Source organism: Phaseolus vulgaris, chromosome 7 (assembly GCF_051622355.1).
Source record: "Phaseolus vulgaris cultivar YP4 chromosome 7, ASM5162235v1, whole genome shotgun sequence".
Taxonomy (NCBI): domain Eukaryota; kingdom Viridiplantae; phylum Streptophyta; class Magnoliopsida; order Fabales; family Fabaceae; genus Phaseolus; species Phaseolus vulgaris.
The window spans coordinates 54048257-54068355 of record NC_143504.1 but is presented as its reverse complement, the minus strand read 5'-3'; the positions used below and the strand labels follow the sequence as shown (position 1 = coordinate 54068355).

At 33.9% G+C, this 20099-nt stretch overlaps 1 protein-coding gene across 2 annotated transcripts; it reads left to right on the top strand.

The window, feature by feature from the left end:
* Positions 1-16289: 16289 nt before the first annotated feature.
* On the top strand, positions 16290-19748 carry LOC137830271 (zinc finger protein JACKDAW). Of its 2 annotated transcripts, XM_068637479.2 has the most exons (4): positions 16290-16482; positions 17358-17700; positions 17818-18214; positions 18431-19748. In XM_068637479.2, exons 2-4 carry the CDS (start codon positions 17568-17570, stop codon positions 19458-19460), a joined length of 1560 nt encoding a protein of 519 aa, XP_068493580.1. In that variant the 5' UTR covers positions 16290-16482; positions 17358-17567; the 3' UTR covers positions 19461-19748. The 2 variants fall into 2 exon arrangements, with proteins under 2 accessions (XP_068493580.1, XP_068493579.1); XM_068637478.2 differs by lacking the exon at positions 16290-16482 and having other exon boundaries at positions 16715-17700.
* The last annotated feature ends 351 nt before the right edge of the window (positions 19749-20099 follow it).

The window sequence follows — 20099 nt, the reverse complement described above, 5'->3', positions numbered from 1 at the left end:
AAAGAGGTAGAGGAGAAAGATTGGAGCATCATCAACCGGTTGGCATGCGGAACTATTCGATCCTGCCTGTCCAGAGAGCAGAAGTACGCTGTAAAAAACGAGACTTCTGCACACAAACTGTGGAAGGCATTGGAGGACAAGTTTCTGAAGAAGAGTGGTCAGAACAAGCTCCTGATGAAGAAAAGGTTGTTCCGATTTGACTACCAACAAGGTACTACTATGAATGCACACATCACTATGTTTAATCAATTAGTAGCAGACCTGTTGAATTTAGATGTGAAGTTTGAGGATGAGGATTTGGCTTTGATGTTGTTATCATCTCTTCCTGATGAATTTGAACATTTGGAGACTACGCTCCTTCACGGGAAGGAGAATGTGTCGTTAGATGCTGTTTGTTCTGCTTTATATAGTCATGAATTAAGAAAGCAGGATAAGATGAGAACCAAATCAACGACATCAGAAGAAGCATTGGTGGCAAGAGGTCGTCAGCAAAGCCAAACAAAGGAGAGAAGAGGGATGTCTAAGTCTAAAGGTCGAGTCGTTGCCAAAGATGAGTGTGCTTTCTGTCATGAGAAAGGACACTGGAAGAAAGACTGTCCAAAACTGCAGAAGAAAGGGAAGACTCCACAAGATGCAAATGTTGTAGAATGCAAAAGTGACGTGGAATCAGATATCTCTTTAATTGTCTCGCTTTCAGCATCATCGTATCCAGATGAGTGGATATTGGATTCAGGTTGTACTTATCATATGTGTCCCATTCGGGAATGGTTCTTTGATTTTCAAGAACTCGATGGCGGGGTTGTTTACATGGGTAATGATAATCCATGTAAGACAGTCGGGATAGGTTCAATCAAGCTGCGGAATCATGATGGATCCACCAGAATTTTGCGGGATGTACGGTACGTGCCAAAGTTGAAGAAGAATCTCATCTCATTGGGGGCTTTAGAATCTAAAGGCCTAGTTGTGACGATGCGAGATGGAATTCTTAAAGCAACTTCGGGAGCACTGGTGATGTTGAAAGGCGTGATAAAGAACAATTTGTATTACTATCAAGGTAGTACAGTGGTGGGGACAGTAGCGGCAGCAACTTCTAACTCTAAGAAGGATGCTGAGGCAACGAAGTTGTGGCATATGAGGTTGGGACATGCTGGAGAGAAATCCTTGCAAATTCTTACCAAGCAAGGATTGTTGAAAGGTACGAAGGCTTGCAAACTTGAATTTTGTGAGCATTGTGTTCTGGGAAAGCAACGAAGAGTGAAGTTTGGCACTGCAATTCACAATACCAAGGGTATTCTGGATTATGTGCATTCAGATGTGTGGGGACCTGCCAAGACTCCGTCAATCGGAGGTAGGCATTATTTTGTCACTTTTGTGGATGATTTTTCCAGGAGAGTTTGGGTGTTTACTATGAAGAACAAAAATGATGTGCTTGAAATTTTCCTTAAGTGGAAAGCTGAAGTTGAAAACCAGACAGGAAGGAAGATTAAGGTTCTCCGAACAGACAATGGAGGAGAATACAAGAGTGATCCGTTCCTGAAGGTATGCCAAGATTGTGGCATAGTTCGGCACTTCACTGTTAGAAAAACACCACAACAGAATGGGGTTTCGGAGCGTATGAACAAGACACTTGTGGAGAAAGTTCGTTGTATGTTGTCTAATGCTGAGTTAGGCAGAGAGTTTTGGGCTGAGGCTGTGACATACGTTCAACATCTTGTCAATCGTTTGCCATCATCTGCTATAGATGGCAAAACCCCGTTAGAGGTATGGTCTGGAAAACCTGCAACTGATTATGATTCTTTGCATGTTTTTGGTTCTATTGCATATTATCATGTGATTGAATCAAAGTTGGATCCACGGGCAAAGAAGGCTCTTTTCATGGGCTTTAGTCCTGGAGTGAAGGGATACCGTTTGTGGTGTCTAGAGGCAAAGAAGACGATTATCAGCAGGGATGTTACCTTTGATGAATCTGCCATGTTAAAGAAGGTAAATCCAGAAGGAGCTGATAGTACTCCACAACAGGTGGAGTGTGTTCGGAAGCAGGTGGAGTTTGAGCCGACAGTGGTGATCCCAACACGAAATACCACAAGTGACTCTCCTATGGCAGAAGAAGAGTCAGATGAGGAAGAGGTTCCTACCCAAGAATCTCAACAACAATCAGCGCCAATTGCAGTTAGAAGACAGAGACGAGATATTCAGAAGCCTGCTCGTTTCATGGATATGGTTGCCTATGCACTTCCAGTTGTTGATGACATTCCATCCACTTACCCAGAAGCCATTTTGAGTTCAGAGAGTGGTAATTGGGCAGGTGCGATGGAAGAGGAGATGCAATCTTTGAATAAGAACAAGACGTGGAAGCTGGCACAATTACCAAAAGGTAAAAAGGCAATTGGGTGCAAATGGGTATTTGCAAAGAAAGAAGGATTTCCTAATAAAGAAGATGTTCGCTACAAGGCAAGGTTGGTTGCTAAAGGTTTTGCTCAGAGGGAGGGAATTGATTATAATGAGGTATTTTCTCCAGTTGTTAAACATTCCTCCATTCGAATTTTGTTGGCCTTGGTAGCACAGTTGAATTTGGAGCTTGCTCAACTTGATGTAAAGACCGCGTTCCTACACGGTGATTTGGAGGAGGAAATCTATATGACTCAACCAGAAGGATACAAGGTTGATGGTAAAGAAGATTGGGTTTGTAAACTTAGCAAATCGTTGTACGGTCTGAAACAATCTCCGAGACAGTGGTACAAACGATTTGATAAGTTCATGAAGGATCAGAAGTACAAGAGAAGCAAATATGATCACTGTGTGTATTTGCGCAGACTTGAAGATGGTTCCTACATTTACTTACTCTTATATGTTGATGATATGCTGATTGCAGCAAAGAGCCAAGTTGAGATTGACAGGTTAAAGGCTCAGTTGAGTAAAGAGTTCGAGATGAAGGATTTGGGGGAAGCCAAGAAGATTCTCGGCATGGAGATAAACAGGGACAGAGAGAGGGGAAAACTTTGGCTGTCACAGAAGCAGTATTTGCAGAAGGTACTACAACGTTTTGGTATACACGAAGATACAAAACCTGTAAGTACCCCACTTGCTCCTCATTTGAAATTGAGTAGCCATTTATCTCCGGCGACTAATGAAGAACGAGAATACATGGCGAAAGTCCCATATGCAAATGCAGTTGGAAGCTTGATGTATGCAATGGTGTGTACAAGACCAGATATTTCACAGGCTGTGAGTGTTGTTAGCAGGTACATGCATGATCCGGGCAAGGGTCATTGGCAAGCTGTGAGATGGATTCTACGGTACCTCCAAAATACCTTAGATGTTGGATTGACATTTGAGCAAGATGAATCACTTGGTCAATGCATAGTTGGATATTGTGATTCTGATTATGCAGGTGATTTGGATAAGCGACGGTCTACAACTGGCTATTTGTTCACTTTAGCAAAAGCGCCAGTTAGTTGGAAGTCTACCTTGCAGTCTACGGTGGTTTTGTCTACGACAGAGGCAGAGTATATGGCGATTACAGAGGCTGTGAAGGAAGCAATTTGGCTTCATGGGTTGCTTAAAGACTTGGGAGTTGGTCAGAAACAACTTGAGTTATATTCTGACAGTCAGAGTGCTATTCATTTAGCAAAGAATCAAGTCTTTCATGCACGGACGAAGCACATTGATGTTCGCTATCACTTTGTGCGTGAGATTCTCGAAGAAGAGGAGATTGTTCTCCAGAAGATTCACACTACAGAGAATCCTGCAGATATGCTCACCAAGGTGGTTACAAGGACCAAGTTTGAACACTGTTTAGACTTGGTTAATATCTTGCACATTTGAAGTTGGCGCCCGGAGGCGCAAATTTGAAGCACTGTAAAGTTTGTTTTTGTTATGGTTTGAGAAGATTTGTTTTAGGTGGGACTTGAAATTAAGCCAAGGTGGAGATTTGTTGATTTTGGCTTAATCCCAAGTCCCACATCGGTGGGTTCATTGTTTGGGAAGGAGGTTTGAGGGTTATAAATTAAACTCTCCTCCTTCACTGATATATATCCCAATTTGTAATATCTTCTCTCATAGTAATAAAAGTGAGCTGTTTTTGCTGTGCTCGGAGATTAGGCTAAACAGGCCGAACTCCGTTAACAATTTTAGGGTGTGTTCTTTCCTCTTTATCTCTTTTATTATTCCGCTTTATTTATTCAATATTATTTGTCGGGTAGCTCTGTTAGGGTTTTGTTTTAGTGGGAAAATTACCCGTTTTTCCCAACAGATTCCACATAATCCTATGTGTTTGGTTGTGGAATAAATGTCTAATAATTAATAAAAACTGAGGAACACATAAACACAGGAGATATCATGTGTTTGCGTTTCCCCTTTTATTTTTTAATTGCTTCGGAGTTGAATAAGCATGCATGCAGCTTTATAATATGCTTTTCTTGCTGCACGTAGTACCTCTTCCCAGTTATTAGATTCATATTTCAACAGTGCTATAGTTTTTGGACTCTTATGCCATGGTTCCGCACTTTACGCTTCTTACACCAAATAAACTTATACAACAAACTATTGTGATGATGGAAAAGAGATTGCACAGTGATTCGTTGCTGGGTTCAATTTTGGAAAAAAGAAAGCTTCGGAAAGAAGATGCTTTGATTTTACCAATGAACAATGCTTTGTTTCCTCCAATTTACATTATCAGAGTCAAAGCAGCCCAAAAAAAGCAAAAGCTAATTGAAAACGTTCAGTCCCAATGAATTAGGAAGAGAAACAGTTGAAGTGATGAGTTTTCAAACAAAAAGCATGCTTTCATGTTGAAAACTGTGATGAAAGGGTGATCGATCTCTTGCTACAAAAATGTGCTAAGTGTGTTAGGTAATGAAAGTAGAAGAAAAATAATTGAGGGAGCAAAAATTGGAAACTTGCATGTGGTTCGAGGAAAGTGAAATTCATTGTTTTAAACTCTGCTTGTACTTTCCATTTTTCTTTCTTAAATTATATATAACTAGGTTCACTCCCACACAAAGTTGTAACGTGTGTGTTACTATTTTACAAACTTTTAAAAAGTTATTAAATATTATAATTAAGAAAATTCGTTTCTCATGTAAGAAAAAATAAAACACACAATTATTCATTCTAATAATTTTTTTATTACAATTATTAAAAAAATCTACAATTAAAAAAAAACATATTTAACCCTTATAAAAATAATAAATTCTAAAAATTTAATTTTTAATTTATGTTTCTATTTATTTAATTTAAAAGATATTAGAAAATAAAAATAGAAAGGAAAAAATTACAGGAAAATTAAAATGTTATATGTTATATATATATATATATAATTAAATGAAAGAATGCGCATTTTTATTTTTACAGATATAAAAAGTTACGAGTAAATATTTATATTTACTCATAATATGGTAGGATGGGGCTTGATGCTAAAGAAAAATCATAATTTTTTAGAATCACGAATACTGAAAATTACATTATGTTAAGTTATAAAAAAATATTTATAAAATTATTTTAATACGGTTTTCTTATAAAATAAATTTTTAAATTTAAATCAACCTCACAAATTTAAATTTTAAAATGAAGTTTTTATCATTAATATATCATATTATAATTGGTCATTAAAAAGAAAACTCTATACTTAACTATTTTACAAAATTGAAATCGATTTGTAAACAAAATTAACATCCACTTATATATTTATAATTTAATCATATTTAGTCAATATAATATAACATTTCTAACCATTTTTATTTATAAAAATATTTAATTTATTATCAAATTGTTTAGTAAGGATAACATTATTTTTCTAATAAATTTTTTATTTTAATTCTAATAATTGGGTTTGACCATCCTGAATTGATTCAAATTTATTGATTTTGAATCAATTATTTAACTATTTAACAATAATAGAAACTAATTTAAAAATCAAAAATTATTTTTAGTTTCTAAAATGTCTCTAAATTAGACATTATAGCAACAAATTATTTTTTGTTTTTAAAATTGGTTTCTATTTTATAATTTTATTGTAGTGTTAGGATTATATTGACCTCCACTAAATAATACATTAAAATCATTTTTTCTTGTAATGAGTTATTAAAATCATTTTTTCTTGTATTGAGTGAAAATGTTTGTTTAGCAGAGAATATGCTATTAACGTTAAACAAGTTTTTGAAAGGAAAAAAATAGACATTAATTAAAAAAGTTTTGCTAAACATAAATATAATATTTATATAAAATTCTGTTTATAGAGTAATTAAAAATATACTAGATATAGTTTTAGAAGTAATTAAACTTAAGAATCTTATTATGTATGATAATGTATAGAATGTAATTTTTTTAATGGTGCTGTCATCATTAAGTTGTTTATTTATTCCTTTCCTTCCATTAATTCTTTTAAAGTAAACCATTGGTTAATATTTATCAGCTTCATTTGATGTTACCTTTATTAGAAACAAATTATTGAAAGAAGTTTTTATTAAAATAGTATTTGATAAGTATTGGTGCAAAAGTTTCTTGAACTGCATTAATTAAGTTCGTTATGTATACATCAAGACCTAGTAGAACCAAATTTTTTTTTATATCCAGTCAAATATTTTATACATTCACAATTCAATCAATTCCATTCATATTTAAAAAAAAACAAAAAACAAATGAATTGAATGGATTAAATTTTGTGATTAATGATCGAATGGTTCATTTTTCTTCCCTTCAATCTATTACATGTAATTATTAAATCATTAAAAATTGATATATACTTGTTCTTTTATTTTGCTATGAAAGTTTCTTTCTACTTCTTCTTATTCGTGTTATCCATCATTACTTGACTCACCAACGATAATATTATAAATTGAATTAACATATTTTCAATTTAATGGATCATAAGTATGAATCAAGTAATAAATTATTATTTTTTAATTGATTATAATTGAAGTAAAAACTTATACTAGTATAGTTCAATTTACACCCTTTAAATTAACAAACCGACAAGAGTACTTTTTAAATAATGTTTTTTACCTTCAAATATTCTGACTTAATTTTTTTTCTTGCTATTTTGATATAATTTTTTCTATTACTTCACATTCTATTGCTTAAGTATAAATAATTATTGAAAGGGAATAATCGGGCCCTAATGGAGTTATGCAACTGACCCGGATCAGATCACGTGAGAGTTTTCTTTTTAGGTACATTTATTCAACATTTTAGTGTATGAATCGAATTATAGATAAAACTAATGACAAAAGGAGGTGGAGTTGTACGTGGATAGTGGTGGAAAATATGGGAAAAAAGGAATCAAATTATCTTTAAGAATGACAGAGTAGATTGTGTCGAGATTTTCACGTTGAGACAACTCAAGGCGTGGACATGGATATCTAGTCAAGAATATTCAGTTGCTATTACATACTCCAATGGTGTATGGATCCTAAGAAATGTTTGAGATCTCTCAGTAAGTAGAGGAGAAAGGAAATGTGAAATAGATGACAAAAGGACAGTTTGAGATTATGAGATATTGTTTCAGGTAGGTTGCAATTTTTTGGGTAATGTTTATTTATAAGGGTGTTCGCTTAACCGGAGCAGGAGTGACACTTAACGAATGAACCAATTAAGTATATGGTCTAATAAACTGTTTGGGCTGGTATTATTAACTTTATCTCTTTAGTAGAGATTTTTTTTTTTTTTTTTGTTTTGCAGGAAGGAAAACACAAGCCACATGATGGAAGGAAAGTATAGATAATATTGACTCAAATGTATATTTGTATTTTGTACGAATGATTAACATAAATGAGGGTAAACTGGGCTTAATAAACTATGAATAATGTAATAGAAAGACAACATAAATAGAAAATTATGTGATAGGTATAATAGAGACTTTATCAAAAGATTTTAGTTGGGGTGTTGTTAGGGGATGAGGCCCTGGTAAAGAACTTTTTAATGTAAAAGGTTGAGACACCTAAAGTGTCTCAATTATTTAATTTATTCATTGCTGAGAAAAAAAAGAGAGATAAAACTAATGAATAAAGTTAACATTAATGAAGAATATAATTGTAACACTAAATTAAAATTCACATGCTAATGACACTTAAGTTGAGAAGTTAACAAGAGAATAATGAATGAAGAAACAAATTACGAGTATATCAGGAATATCAAGGTGTTAATAATTTTTGTCAGTCTTAACTTTTGGTTAACACTAAAACCATATTAAGTCTTATCATATAGTTGTAAATGAATAATATATTATAAATATAATAAAAAGTTGAGTAGAAAGTATTTTCTATAGATGGATAATTAGTTTAAATTGATATATATTTTTGAAGAAATAAATTTTTGATTTATTGAAGTATAACTTAGTGACGATGATCGAGATTGATATAACTTAGTGAGATGTCACTTATTAAGATATTTTTTAGTAATATTTTTCTTCAAACTTAAGTAACAATGCCAATATCCTATCATTTATAAGAATCATTTGTGAGGTAATAACAAATGTTCTTAATGAGAGGTTTGCATGGATACCAAAATGACAATATTGTTAAGTTGCCAATATTTTGTTTCTCCTGACATAAAATATTATCTCCCTTGAAGAAGGTGAATAGGCCCAAAATGTTTAGAGGTGTAGGTGTATTGTTTCATTCAAAACGCATTCATAATTGCATAGAAATAATTTGTTGCCATGTTTGAAGCATTTTCTTCCACTAGTAGTTTCATTTTCTTGTCTTATGGTGGTCTTTTCTTGGTTCACAACAAGATCTTTGACATTGAAGATGAGTTCACTTTTTAAAATATCCAAAATAATTCGTTCTCTCATGACAATGCATAGAGTTTTTGAAAAGGTTTGCATAACTGTTGATATTTCAGTTGGGATAGATACCATGACTCCTCCTTTATTTTGTTCAACATGTGACAAAGGTGAATCTTTTCTGTACCGATATGACCGACCAACATGTATAACCATTAACGCTCAACTCAAGATTAGTGAAGCTAAACTATCATTAAGAATTAGGTAATGCAATCTTAAGTGTGATTCATTCCACTAATCAGACCCAATAAGGTAAGTCCATTAAAATAATATAAATAGCACACTTTCCAAGGAGAAATGTACGTCATTTATTACTGTGCACCTACTTGAGTGCCGATCACCCGCTTTACTGACTTGAGCATCGGAGTATCTTCTGCAGGTACCCCCATTCGGTACTCACCCGAGACCGAGAGCCAAAGAAGAGACACGAAGGCGAGAAAGATCCCAACCAAACACCTAACAACCTGACCGACCGAAAGAGAAAGACAAAGACTTCAATAGTTTTTTAGATCACATCCCTAGTAAGAACATTTTCAATGTTGTGCAATGTGAATATGAAACAATTGTTGTAGAAAAATGTCATTTGAGGAGAGAATGTCCCTTCTGTATTTTTTAGAATAATGTTTTATTAGCCTACTCCAAGGACAGTTAAAAAAAAATGAGCAATGAAGAGCTTCAAAAGTGAAAAAAAGAAAACAAGGAAAGCATGACTACTTGGAGTAAGGAAAGCACGTATCCAATGCTTTATAATTTTCAGCACATTAGATAAGGAAATTTGAATTTTCCTCATAATTTTTTTCAAGGTTTTGAAAGACTAACTTTAATTTTCTATGTATTTACATTTTCATTTGAGTATGATTCCTCCTACGAATAACCACACTACCATACTTCTTCTATCTAAAAAATACTTTTTGAGATATCAAAATTTTGATACTTTTGAGTATGAAAGAATTTCTTGAAGTCTTATCTTGATTTTTAGAAGTCAAATGGTGATTCTTCACTTGAAGTTTATCTTAGAAAAACGTGAAATTATCTTTTTTTTTCTATATGTGGTACACCATTCTCCATATCTGGAGTGTTTTCATCTTTTTTTTTCTTCTTGAGTTTACAATTTTCGCACATCTCTATCTCTTATACCATGTTTGTTTCCCACTAGTGATTCACATAAGGCAAAGAAGGACATGAAAATTACAGATTTCAAGAAATAAAAAACAAAAAACGAGGTAATATCAATTTGGATTTTTTTCTTCACAATCATGCGAAGATTTACTGTTAAAAAAAATATATGTTTATATATAAATTGTTAAAACAAATATCTAACAAACGGTTAAATATATATATATATATATATATATATATATAAAAAATATATATTTTATAATTATTATATAAAATAAATATTATATTTTTATATTATTAATTATTAATTATTCATATTTATATTTATATTATAATAAATAAATATAATTAATTATATAATATAATATAAATAATAATTATTTTTCCACAATCATCACATCATTCACAAATTTTAATAAATTTTTCTTACAAATCCACTCTAATATATTTTTATCCAAATAACCTCACTTTCTTACACTTTTCTTTTAAAATCCAGTTCCTCAAATCCTTTTCCCAATCCAAACAAACCTTTATTCTTTATTAACTACAAGAAAAATATGAAATAGATATCAATTTTAGAAAAAAAAAAAATTAGTTGTTATAGTAACTAAATTAAATATCATTCTATAAACTAAAAAAAAATTGGTTTCTAAATTTGTATCTAATTAGCAACCGATGTTTTAACTACCAATTATTTAGTTTCTAAATTTGGTAGCAAAAACCTTGATTATTAATTAGATACCAATTTATAAACCATTTAACAATAATAGAAACTAATTTAGAAACCAAAAATTTTTTAGTCTCTAAAATATCTCTAATTTAGTAACTATAACAACTAATTATTTTTTGTCACTAAAAATTAGTTTTTATTTTATGATTTTCTTATAGTAATTGTTTTATTTGTGCTCGTGTTTTATTTCATAGATGCAATTGCTATTGTTCATGCGTACTTAATCTTACAGATTAAATGTCCAGTGATGAACATCTTTGTGTTCCTTTTTCTTTGTTGAATTATAAAGTTCTTAGCATAATTCACACCTAAAAACATAATTATGAGTTCTTCTTCAAAATTGTAGATGCCTTGTTTCCTTTTACCAATTTCAAATGTTATATATTAATCATTTGGAACATTATTGTGAGTCAACTCCGCCTAAACATTTATTTTCCTTATTCTAGTTGGGTTCTAAATCCTTTAGTTTGTATGAGACTGTTTCATTGATTCTGGTTAGAGTTGGTCTGGGTGCTGGTGTGTTGGGTTGGTAGACGCGTTTTTAAGTGTTTGATGTCTTGTTTTTTTTATAAGGGTTGGACCACCCCTGAAGTGATTCCTATTTATTTATTTTTTATTGCTGATAGAAAAAAAAAACTCCGCCTAAACAATTGGCTTTCATAAGAGGGATTTCTTTTATGATGTCGAATATGTTAATATTTTCTCAAATTATAACACTTCTTTCAAAAAATCTAAACACATATTCATCAAAGTCTAAGTGTTCAAAAATTGTTGGAGATCCCACGTCGACTAGAGATAAAGACCTTTCATTGTATATAAGTGGGTGCAAACCTCACCCTATGAGCCGATTTTATGTGGTTGAGTTAGGCTTAAAGTCCACTTCGTAATATGGTATCAGAGTCATTTCGAGTCTATCCTAGCGAATGTTTGTGTTGGACCTATCGTGTCACTCGCTATCGGACCACCCAAAATATATAGTCCAGTCCCACGCACGAGTTGACAGTCTCGGGAGGGGAGTGTGTTGGAGATCCCTCTTTATTATTGGAAAAAGAATCTGAAAAATTAAAATTATAAGTACTCCATAACGATGTTAATTAAAAATTAGGAAGTGATTATAATCATATTCTCTGTTTAATATTTATCTCTAAGTACTTAATTTCTAAAAACAACACAGAATAAACACCAAATAAAAAATATCCCGTGTAAGAGTGAATAATCACCACAAAAATACATATACAAATATAAAAATATTAGTCATTAAACTTACTCTTATTGATATAATTTGCGTCTAATAAATTAATCTACTAAGAGTTTTATGCTTTCATAAAGTACAATGTAATGAATACAGAGTAAAATTTCATCATAACATTTATTATGATAAACTCAACTATCAACTATAGTAATTCATATAACTAACATCATGTAATAGGTAAACCATTGAATAATCAGCACTCAAATATATATAGAAAAGATTGAGTTTCTGGAGATCATGAATATACCACTTCTTCATACCATTTATGCCTTAAACTTGAAGGAGAAGAAACGGTTTCATTCCATATTTGCATGCTGAATAATGAATGATGTTTTTGGTATATGAAAAGAAAAAAATTCTAGTATACAATAAAGAAATCGGCTTTGAAACATCTCATTAATTTTTGCTCTTGTGAATACATTAATTCTTGCTTATGCACGTACACATTTTTCTCAAAGGATTTCTAGAAAATGTTCATACATTAGGTATTTGAAAATATAGCACTAAAACGCATTTATGAATAATAAATCACATATAATAATTTAGTTTGAAAATAAAATTGAGAGAAGCCTTTATAAAAAAGATTATAAAAAATAATAATAAGTTAAAGGGGACACTTTAGAAAAATCCCAACCATTATACCATAACCACGATAACCTTTATAAGATTTTGAAACAAAGAAGAAGAAGAAGAAGCATAAATAAAGTGAGAAATTATAATAATTTACAAAGATGGGGCCTTCGATTTCTATACACTTGCCCAGAAGACAGGGAATCCATGGAATGGATATGTGTGAGGGATGTCTTTATCTGAATGGACATAATATATGTATTTTTATATAATACCTGTGAGTTTCATTCCTTTTCTCTGCCCTACCTACAAATCAAATTGCAGATCTTGCTAATCCATAAATTACACTAATTAATTTCTATAAAATACTACCACCACATGTACAGATATCAATTAAGAAATAAGTTCAAACAAGTTATTATTATTAAGACCAACCCCATATAATTGATATGTGTGATAACATCTTATATATTATAATTTAATCACAATTTCAAACACTATTATATTAAATAAATAAACAAGATAAATATTTGGAAATGATTAACATACCTTACACTATACCATTAGTCCTTTAGATTTTCTCTCTTGTCATTTATATGCTCTAAAACTTATATATACTTATATTGATGAATTGGTCAATTAGTCCGAGCATAACTAATTGGTCAATTAGTTCGATCATATATGTTAATTATTTTTATTTATATATATATATTTTAGTGTGATGTATATCTAATGATTATAATATTTTCTGAGCATGCATTTTTATTTGAAATGAGTGAAATTATTCAGTGTGTCTCTCTGGTATATATATATATATATATATATATATATATATATATATATATATTGTAGCAATGAAATTATTAATTATCACATGGGGTTTGAATGTGTGTGAACGTGGGGTACTGAGTAACTCATAGGATACTGAAATGAGGATGAGGAAACAAATAATATATAGATTGGAAGGGAAATTCCGAATGCAAGATGCCAAAAGCAGTTGAGTTGTCTCATATTTTTATAACATCACACATTACGTTTTCCCCAAATTATTATAAATTCAATTATTATGCTCATTTCCTTTCTTTAATTCCATCAAAAAATCAAACACATCCTCTTGGCCCCCACACCTTCTACTACACTCTATTATCTAATTAATCTATCTAATTCATTACTAATTCTTCCTTTGATTGCTATTCTTCACCTAATTCTCTTCCTCACCAATTCCACTACCTACCCCATGCCTCAACATCATGCTGCTGCAATCTTAATCACTTCCTACTTCAAACCTTCTTTTTCTGCTGCAACTTTTTTTTACTATCATTCATGATACTTGATTGTTGCATGAATTCTTGAGAGTTGAAACTCTGAACCTTCCTTTAATTTATTGATTAAGTTGTGTATGTGCACGCCAAAAAAAAAATGGAGGAGATGAAATTGGAGTGCTCCATCCTTAACCATTAACTACCATATTTAAATGGTGAGACCAAATGAGGTAATGGCTTAGAAATCTAATTAACGCTGGCTGTTGGATATGACGCCCCAAAGGGATTTTGCCAATCTAAGCACTATTTTTTAACAGGCTACAACTATATGTGATCTTATTCTTCTTCCAATATGCTGATGGATTCAAAAAGGAGCATCAATAACGTAGGATGGTCCTCCTATTATGTAAGTACATAATTAAATAGGTAGGAGACGTAAAGGTTCAGACCTTCATCTTCACCATCACCCTCTCCTCATCTAACCCTTTGAAGTGAAAGTCAACTAGTCTAGGCTTATATGAACCATCATGATGCGTGTATACAGACTCTAAACAACCATTTGCACAAGAAAATGAGCATGGTTTCTGATTCAGTCGGTGCCCTCTATATGGAATAGTAATCCTCATATTAACCTCAGTAGTTGTGGTTTAGTTGAGGTGGAAATAGAAAAGGCTAATATTGTTACTTGTGATGGCAATATTTGTTCCCACACGAGACATGTAGGGTTGTTGGAAATAGACAGAAGAAGTTATGACGAGGAATCGGAAAAATATATAATTTTCAAAGCTCTCAGTAATCTTTAATATCGTGGACTACATATGGTATAGAGCAGGAGCATGGCCAATATTACATATATAACCTGCAGATTATTGGCTTCCTTAAATAGTTATTGTTCATCTAAAGTAGAAAAAAGAGTAATAAATAGAGGGGTTGTGCAACTGTGTATGCATGTGCTTGTAATGCATTTTGGTACGACACATTTCTAGATGCCTTTCTCTCTTCTTTTTTTTGTTCCCAGAAAAGTTGAAGGTGTCATAATTATTAGATGCAGTGTAATTCGAAATAGGGTATCTATTTACTTTGAATTGGATGAATTGCAAGAATTTTATCCAACAAAAGAAAGAGATTGTTAAATGATTGTCTTGGCTCGGTCATCATCAAGTAATTATCTCATTAATTATGCTAGTGTGACTGTAAGGTGAGGTGTCTCTGTCACTCAAGTAATCCTCAGATCTGCCCTTAAGTTTGCGTTTGGTTAGGAATATTACTTGTACAATTTTTTTGTTTCCCGATATAATTATTAAGTTATCACCTATTGTTCCACAAGTTTATTATTTAGCCAAAAATACCAATACGTTAATATCTCATCTTCTAACTAATCTGTGGCACACCTTCTTCTGATAGATTGCTTATTAACAAAAGGATGGCTATATTCATTCAATCGGTTCAAATTTTGAAGAGAAAAAGCAACCAATAACATAAAGAAGTGGATCAGTTTCAAATTTATTCAATGGAAAATTAATTGAAGTTCATGCAGTTGGACATGTACTGTAAAAAGTATTAAAAATATGTTTCTGCACTAGAACAAGTCAAGTACTTGCATCATATGTAGTTTTTTAACATTAATTCTGAACTTAATTAGTAATTCAGTGAATAATAACTTAATGGTTTAACATTTCACCGATAAACCTTATTAGTCAGCGGCAAATTTCTTTAAAAAGGGAGTGGAATGGTTGAGCCCTTTTCTGTGCAGAAATCATTTAGTTGATAAATGAAGAGCAAACACAAGTACAGTAATTACTCAGCAGTGTTTTGTTTCTTTCAACAAGTTTCTTTACAAAATTAAGTCATAATAAGCAATGAACATATCTAAAAAAATGTAATCATATGGCCTTGTTAGTTCTGTTTAGGTGCTAAAAATCTTTATCCATTCCTAAACATGAATTCACTTATTCGGAGGAGAATTTTGCTGTGGGGTCCTTTTCTGTAGAACACACAACAGTTGACGTTTGTTCACAGAACAAAACATGATTTATTGTGAAAGAAACAAGTCTAACAGCTTTTGAAACGGGGAAAAGAGGAAATAACAGAGTTCATCTCACCAAACTTTGGTGATCACATCACGAATACTGGTGCGAGCAACAAGCTAGGCCAGCCAGCATAGCAAGCCTAAGCTTTATGAGGTAACATCGTCGTCGTGATGACAAAACAATACGATCACATTCCCAGACATGTTTCGTGGTATCTTAACGTAAATGTACGCGTATACACGTACATACGTACGTCAACTTCAACCTTCAACAAGTAACAACATCCCTCTAGTGTAGTAGTCTAGTCTTAGCCATAAACCCTTCTCATGAAACATAATGCACAAGTTTTCATCACTCGCACTTTTTGGAATTGGACGGTGCATCAAGGGTCCCCCACGGTCTAATCTTGGGGTCCCACATCGTTTGTCTGACAAAGACAGAGGTATCACGGACGGTCCTATCACCTTGCATTGGGAAAAGAGAACCCTTCCCAGTGGACCCCACATATGAACTTAATATCTTGATAAAAAAAATTAATAATATCATATGCAAATAAACATTTTTTTCTTATCTCTCTAATACCATGCTACATTCTTCTCATCAGTGTCTGTGAATGTGAATGGATCTCTGACCCTGAAGTCTGATCTGATTTAATCTCTCGCATGCTAAAAAAGAATGGTCTTCAGGGCTGTAATTATGGCTTAATCATTCCACACCTGATAAAGCATCTAATAAAGGTAAAACACTTTTTTCTGAGACTCTTCGCTGGTTCTCAAGAACCGCAGCATTATTTTTTTAACCTTGATTTCCTATATCTACTGCAAGCACAACAACACAAGCAGTCAAAGACACAACCCTCGCAACTATATCTATTAGTCTACTGCTACTAGTAGTGGTTGTAGTTGTTGTACTATTTACCTCTCGAGATGTTCATCAGAATATATATAGTATAATTTTATTCATTTCAACGAAAAGCTAATAGTACTTACTTACTTGGAATGCCTTTTCAAAAATATTTTCGGCTTTTAAAGCAAACAATTGATGTTTGTGCTCAAATATATGTGTGCCACAGCGCTACAAAGACACAACCCTCCTACTTCTTCATATTCAAATTTCTGGTTTACTAGGCAAAAAGGCAAAAGAAACCTCCCTCAAACACAAGACACAAAACGATTGTGCGTGTGGTTTCTGTCTGTTTTTGTGTGTCTCTGTGTGTGACTGTGAAAGAGAGAGGTAGTGATAGAGAGAGAGAGCGTGTATGTAATGTCCGTGTGGTGGCCCATCTAAACATATGGCTCACCACCGTCTTTGAGGATACAAGTAAATAAGATGAGAAATAGACTACCCTCAAGACCAAAGACAGCAAGAGAGAGAGAGAGAGAGAGTGAGACTGAGAGATAAGGTAGAGGTGGAGTGTTATCTACAACCATCTTATGGTTTATATGGGCTTTTGGTTTTATCTTCAAACAAACGAAATCAAACAAACGAGAAACCAGATCACCACCAGTTGGAAGTTCATGCTTTGCATTAGTATATAGTTTCTTTTTCAGGTTTTAAATATTTTTGGTTTGATTCAAGTTTTCGTTTATGGCCTTTTCTTGTCTTTTGGCAGAACGATATATATAAAGCCATCCACTCTCTTTAAAGAATTTGGGTACCCTCCAAAAGAATTTATGTTCTTTTCTTGGCTTTAGCTACTCCAAAACCATTGTTTTCTTCTTTGTACTGTCTGAAACCTTTGAAACTTCGCTATTTGCTTCTGCTCACTGCTTAGCCACCCAATCCAATATAGCCCAAATCCCCATTTTCCCCTTTTTCTAATATGCAAATGATGCCCGGTGACCCCTTTTCCCTATCCACTTCCATCGGAGGCTTCACTCAAGAGCAAAATACAAACCCTAACCCTAAACCTAACCCCCCTCCCAAGAAGAAGAGAAACCTTCCAGGAACACCAGGTCTTTACCATCATCTTCATCTTCATCTTCCTTCATTAATCAAAGCACTTCAAATAACGTCATGATAAACTTTTATGTTGTTAGCTTATCTTTTTCTTCAAAAAATTCATATTACAGATCCAGATGCCGAGGTCATTGCTCTCTCGCCGAAGACCCTCATGGCCACGAACCGATTCATATGCGAGATATGCAATAAAGGGTTCCAGAGAGACCAAAACCTTCAGCTTCACCGAAGGGGTCACAACCTTCCATGGAAGCTACGACAGAGGTCCAACAAAGAGGTAAGGAAGAAAGTTTATATCTGCCCCGAACAATCCTGCGTCCACCACGACCCTGCAAGAGCACTCGGCGACCTCACTGGCATCAAAAAGCACTTCAGCAGAAAGCACGGCGAGAAGAAGTGGAAGTGTGAAAAATGCTCCAAGAAATACGCAGTCCAATCAGATTGGAAAGCCCACGCCAAAACCTGTGGCACTAGAGAATACAAATGCGACTGTGGCACCCTCTTCTCCAGGTAATTTAATTAATATATATGTTGCTGTTATAATTGTAAATGTGTCTAAGTGAAATAAATGCGTGCTTATAATTGTGTAGTACTATATTTATGTAACAAGTCCGATGTTTTTTCATTGGTGCGTAGAGTTTCAAATTTAATGCTTCCTAAATTTATGTATATTTTGGAGGATGATAAGACGAGGTAATTAATGGGGTTCCAATGGATTTTGAACAGGAAGGACAGCTTCATTACCCACAGAGCATTTTGCGATGCCTTGGCAGAAGAGAGTGCGAGACTCACCTCAGTTACGTCAACAAATCTAAATTTCAAGAGTGAAGAGGGTGGTAATGTGATGAACTCGCAGCCTGGTTTGGGAGGGCATGGACTAATTGCAGCACAAGGTCTTCAAAATGTTTCTGGCATTCCACAATTTGGTTCACATGGTTTTCGCTTGGATTTTAATGGAATGGAACAGCCAAGGCCTAGCTTGTCACTGTGGTTGAACCAGGGGAATCCCCAGATAAATAATAGTAATGTTAACAGCAACAATAATGGTCCCGATGTGGGGCCCAATTACATGTCGTCATGCTCTTCTTCAGGTTTGCCTGATATTGTGCAAATGGCTCAGGCTAATGCTTTGATGGGTTCTACATCGATGGTGTCTAATTTTGGAGTGCCTGCGGGTTCGAATTCCTCCAGTGCAAATCTTTCTCTGTCGTCACTTCCCACTGGTAAAAGAGGGGAAGCAGGAGGAACTGTAGTGGACTTGGCGTCTATTTATAACTCTGAGGGTCCAAACAAGAATTCAAAGCCTGCTTCACCTATGTCAGCCACTGCTCTTCTTCAGAAAGCAGCGCAGATGGGATCCACCAGAAGCACCAACCCTTCCATTTTCAGTGGTAGTTTTGGAGTGATGAACTCACCTTCCTCACAAACTACCAGTCTCAATAATAACAACAACGGGGGTGCAGCCATGATGCTGGGAAGTAATACCACTGCTGCAACTGATTTTACCTCATTGACGCATTCATCAAACAGTTTTGACCAACTCGTGATGCAAACCAATGCGCAGTTGCAAAGTGAACCTGTGAAGCTGAAGCTTCGTTCAAGCGCCGCGGAGCACAATTTGACAAGGGATTTTCTTGGAGTCAGCGGAGGAGGAGGAGGAGGTGGTGGTGGACCTCAGTTCCTACCCCAAGAACTTGCAAAGTTTGCTTCCTTAGGGTCGCCTATGGGGTTGAGCCATTTCACAAGTAACCAATGAACTCGTCTCGTTTCTGAGCCTGTAAGATAACATCAAACATGAAGGTTTGATGGGAGGTTGATTGAGCTTTTGGGGTACCACTGTGAGAGATTGATCGTGATGTAGTGTGTGGGGACCCACTTCTTGAACGAAAATAGAATATCGAATGCCACGAGTCATGCATGTTCTCCCTATTGTTATATTGTTGTTTTATTATCTTCTATCTTAAACCATGTTATCGTTTTTGGCTTCTCTTCCTCGAGAGAAACGAAGGGAGGCATAAAATAATGAAAGAAATTCTTAGTGAAACGCAGAAAACTAGCAGTTACGTATCACTGTTGTTGTTGACCGTCAAAATAAGGTTCCTTACCAACATCTGATAATTGCAAACTAGAAGAAAGAAAAATAAGAAGGAAAGATGATGAAATATGATAACATTTTGATTCCTTTGGGTACTGTGAACTTGACAATATTTAAATTTTAACAAGAACAATAATAATTGAGTCTCATCTCATCTTGAGGAAGCTTTTGGTAGATATGAAGTGCAGCCAACACAGTACTTGTTACGTAGCGAGAATCTAGGTTGCAGAGTAGCTTTTTAGTAGACCCTGATAACTATGACAAAGTGAAATGCAGGGTTAAACAGTGAAATTTGCTGTG

Bases quoted from the DNA above. Each gene is read 5' to 3' on its own strand.
- LOC137830271 (XM_068637479.2), top strand. From the start codon at position 17,568: ATGCAAATGATGCCCGGTGACCCCTTTTCCCTATCCACTTCCATCGGA. The intron at 17,701-17,817 runs GTCTTTACCATC...TTCATATTACAG, and splicing joins AAACCTTCCAGGAACACCAG to ATCCAGATGCCGAGGTCATT. The intron at 18,215-18,430 runs GTAATTTAATTA...GATTTTGAACAG, and splicing joins TGTGGCACCCTCTTCTCCAG to GAAGGACAGCTTCATTACCC.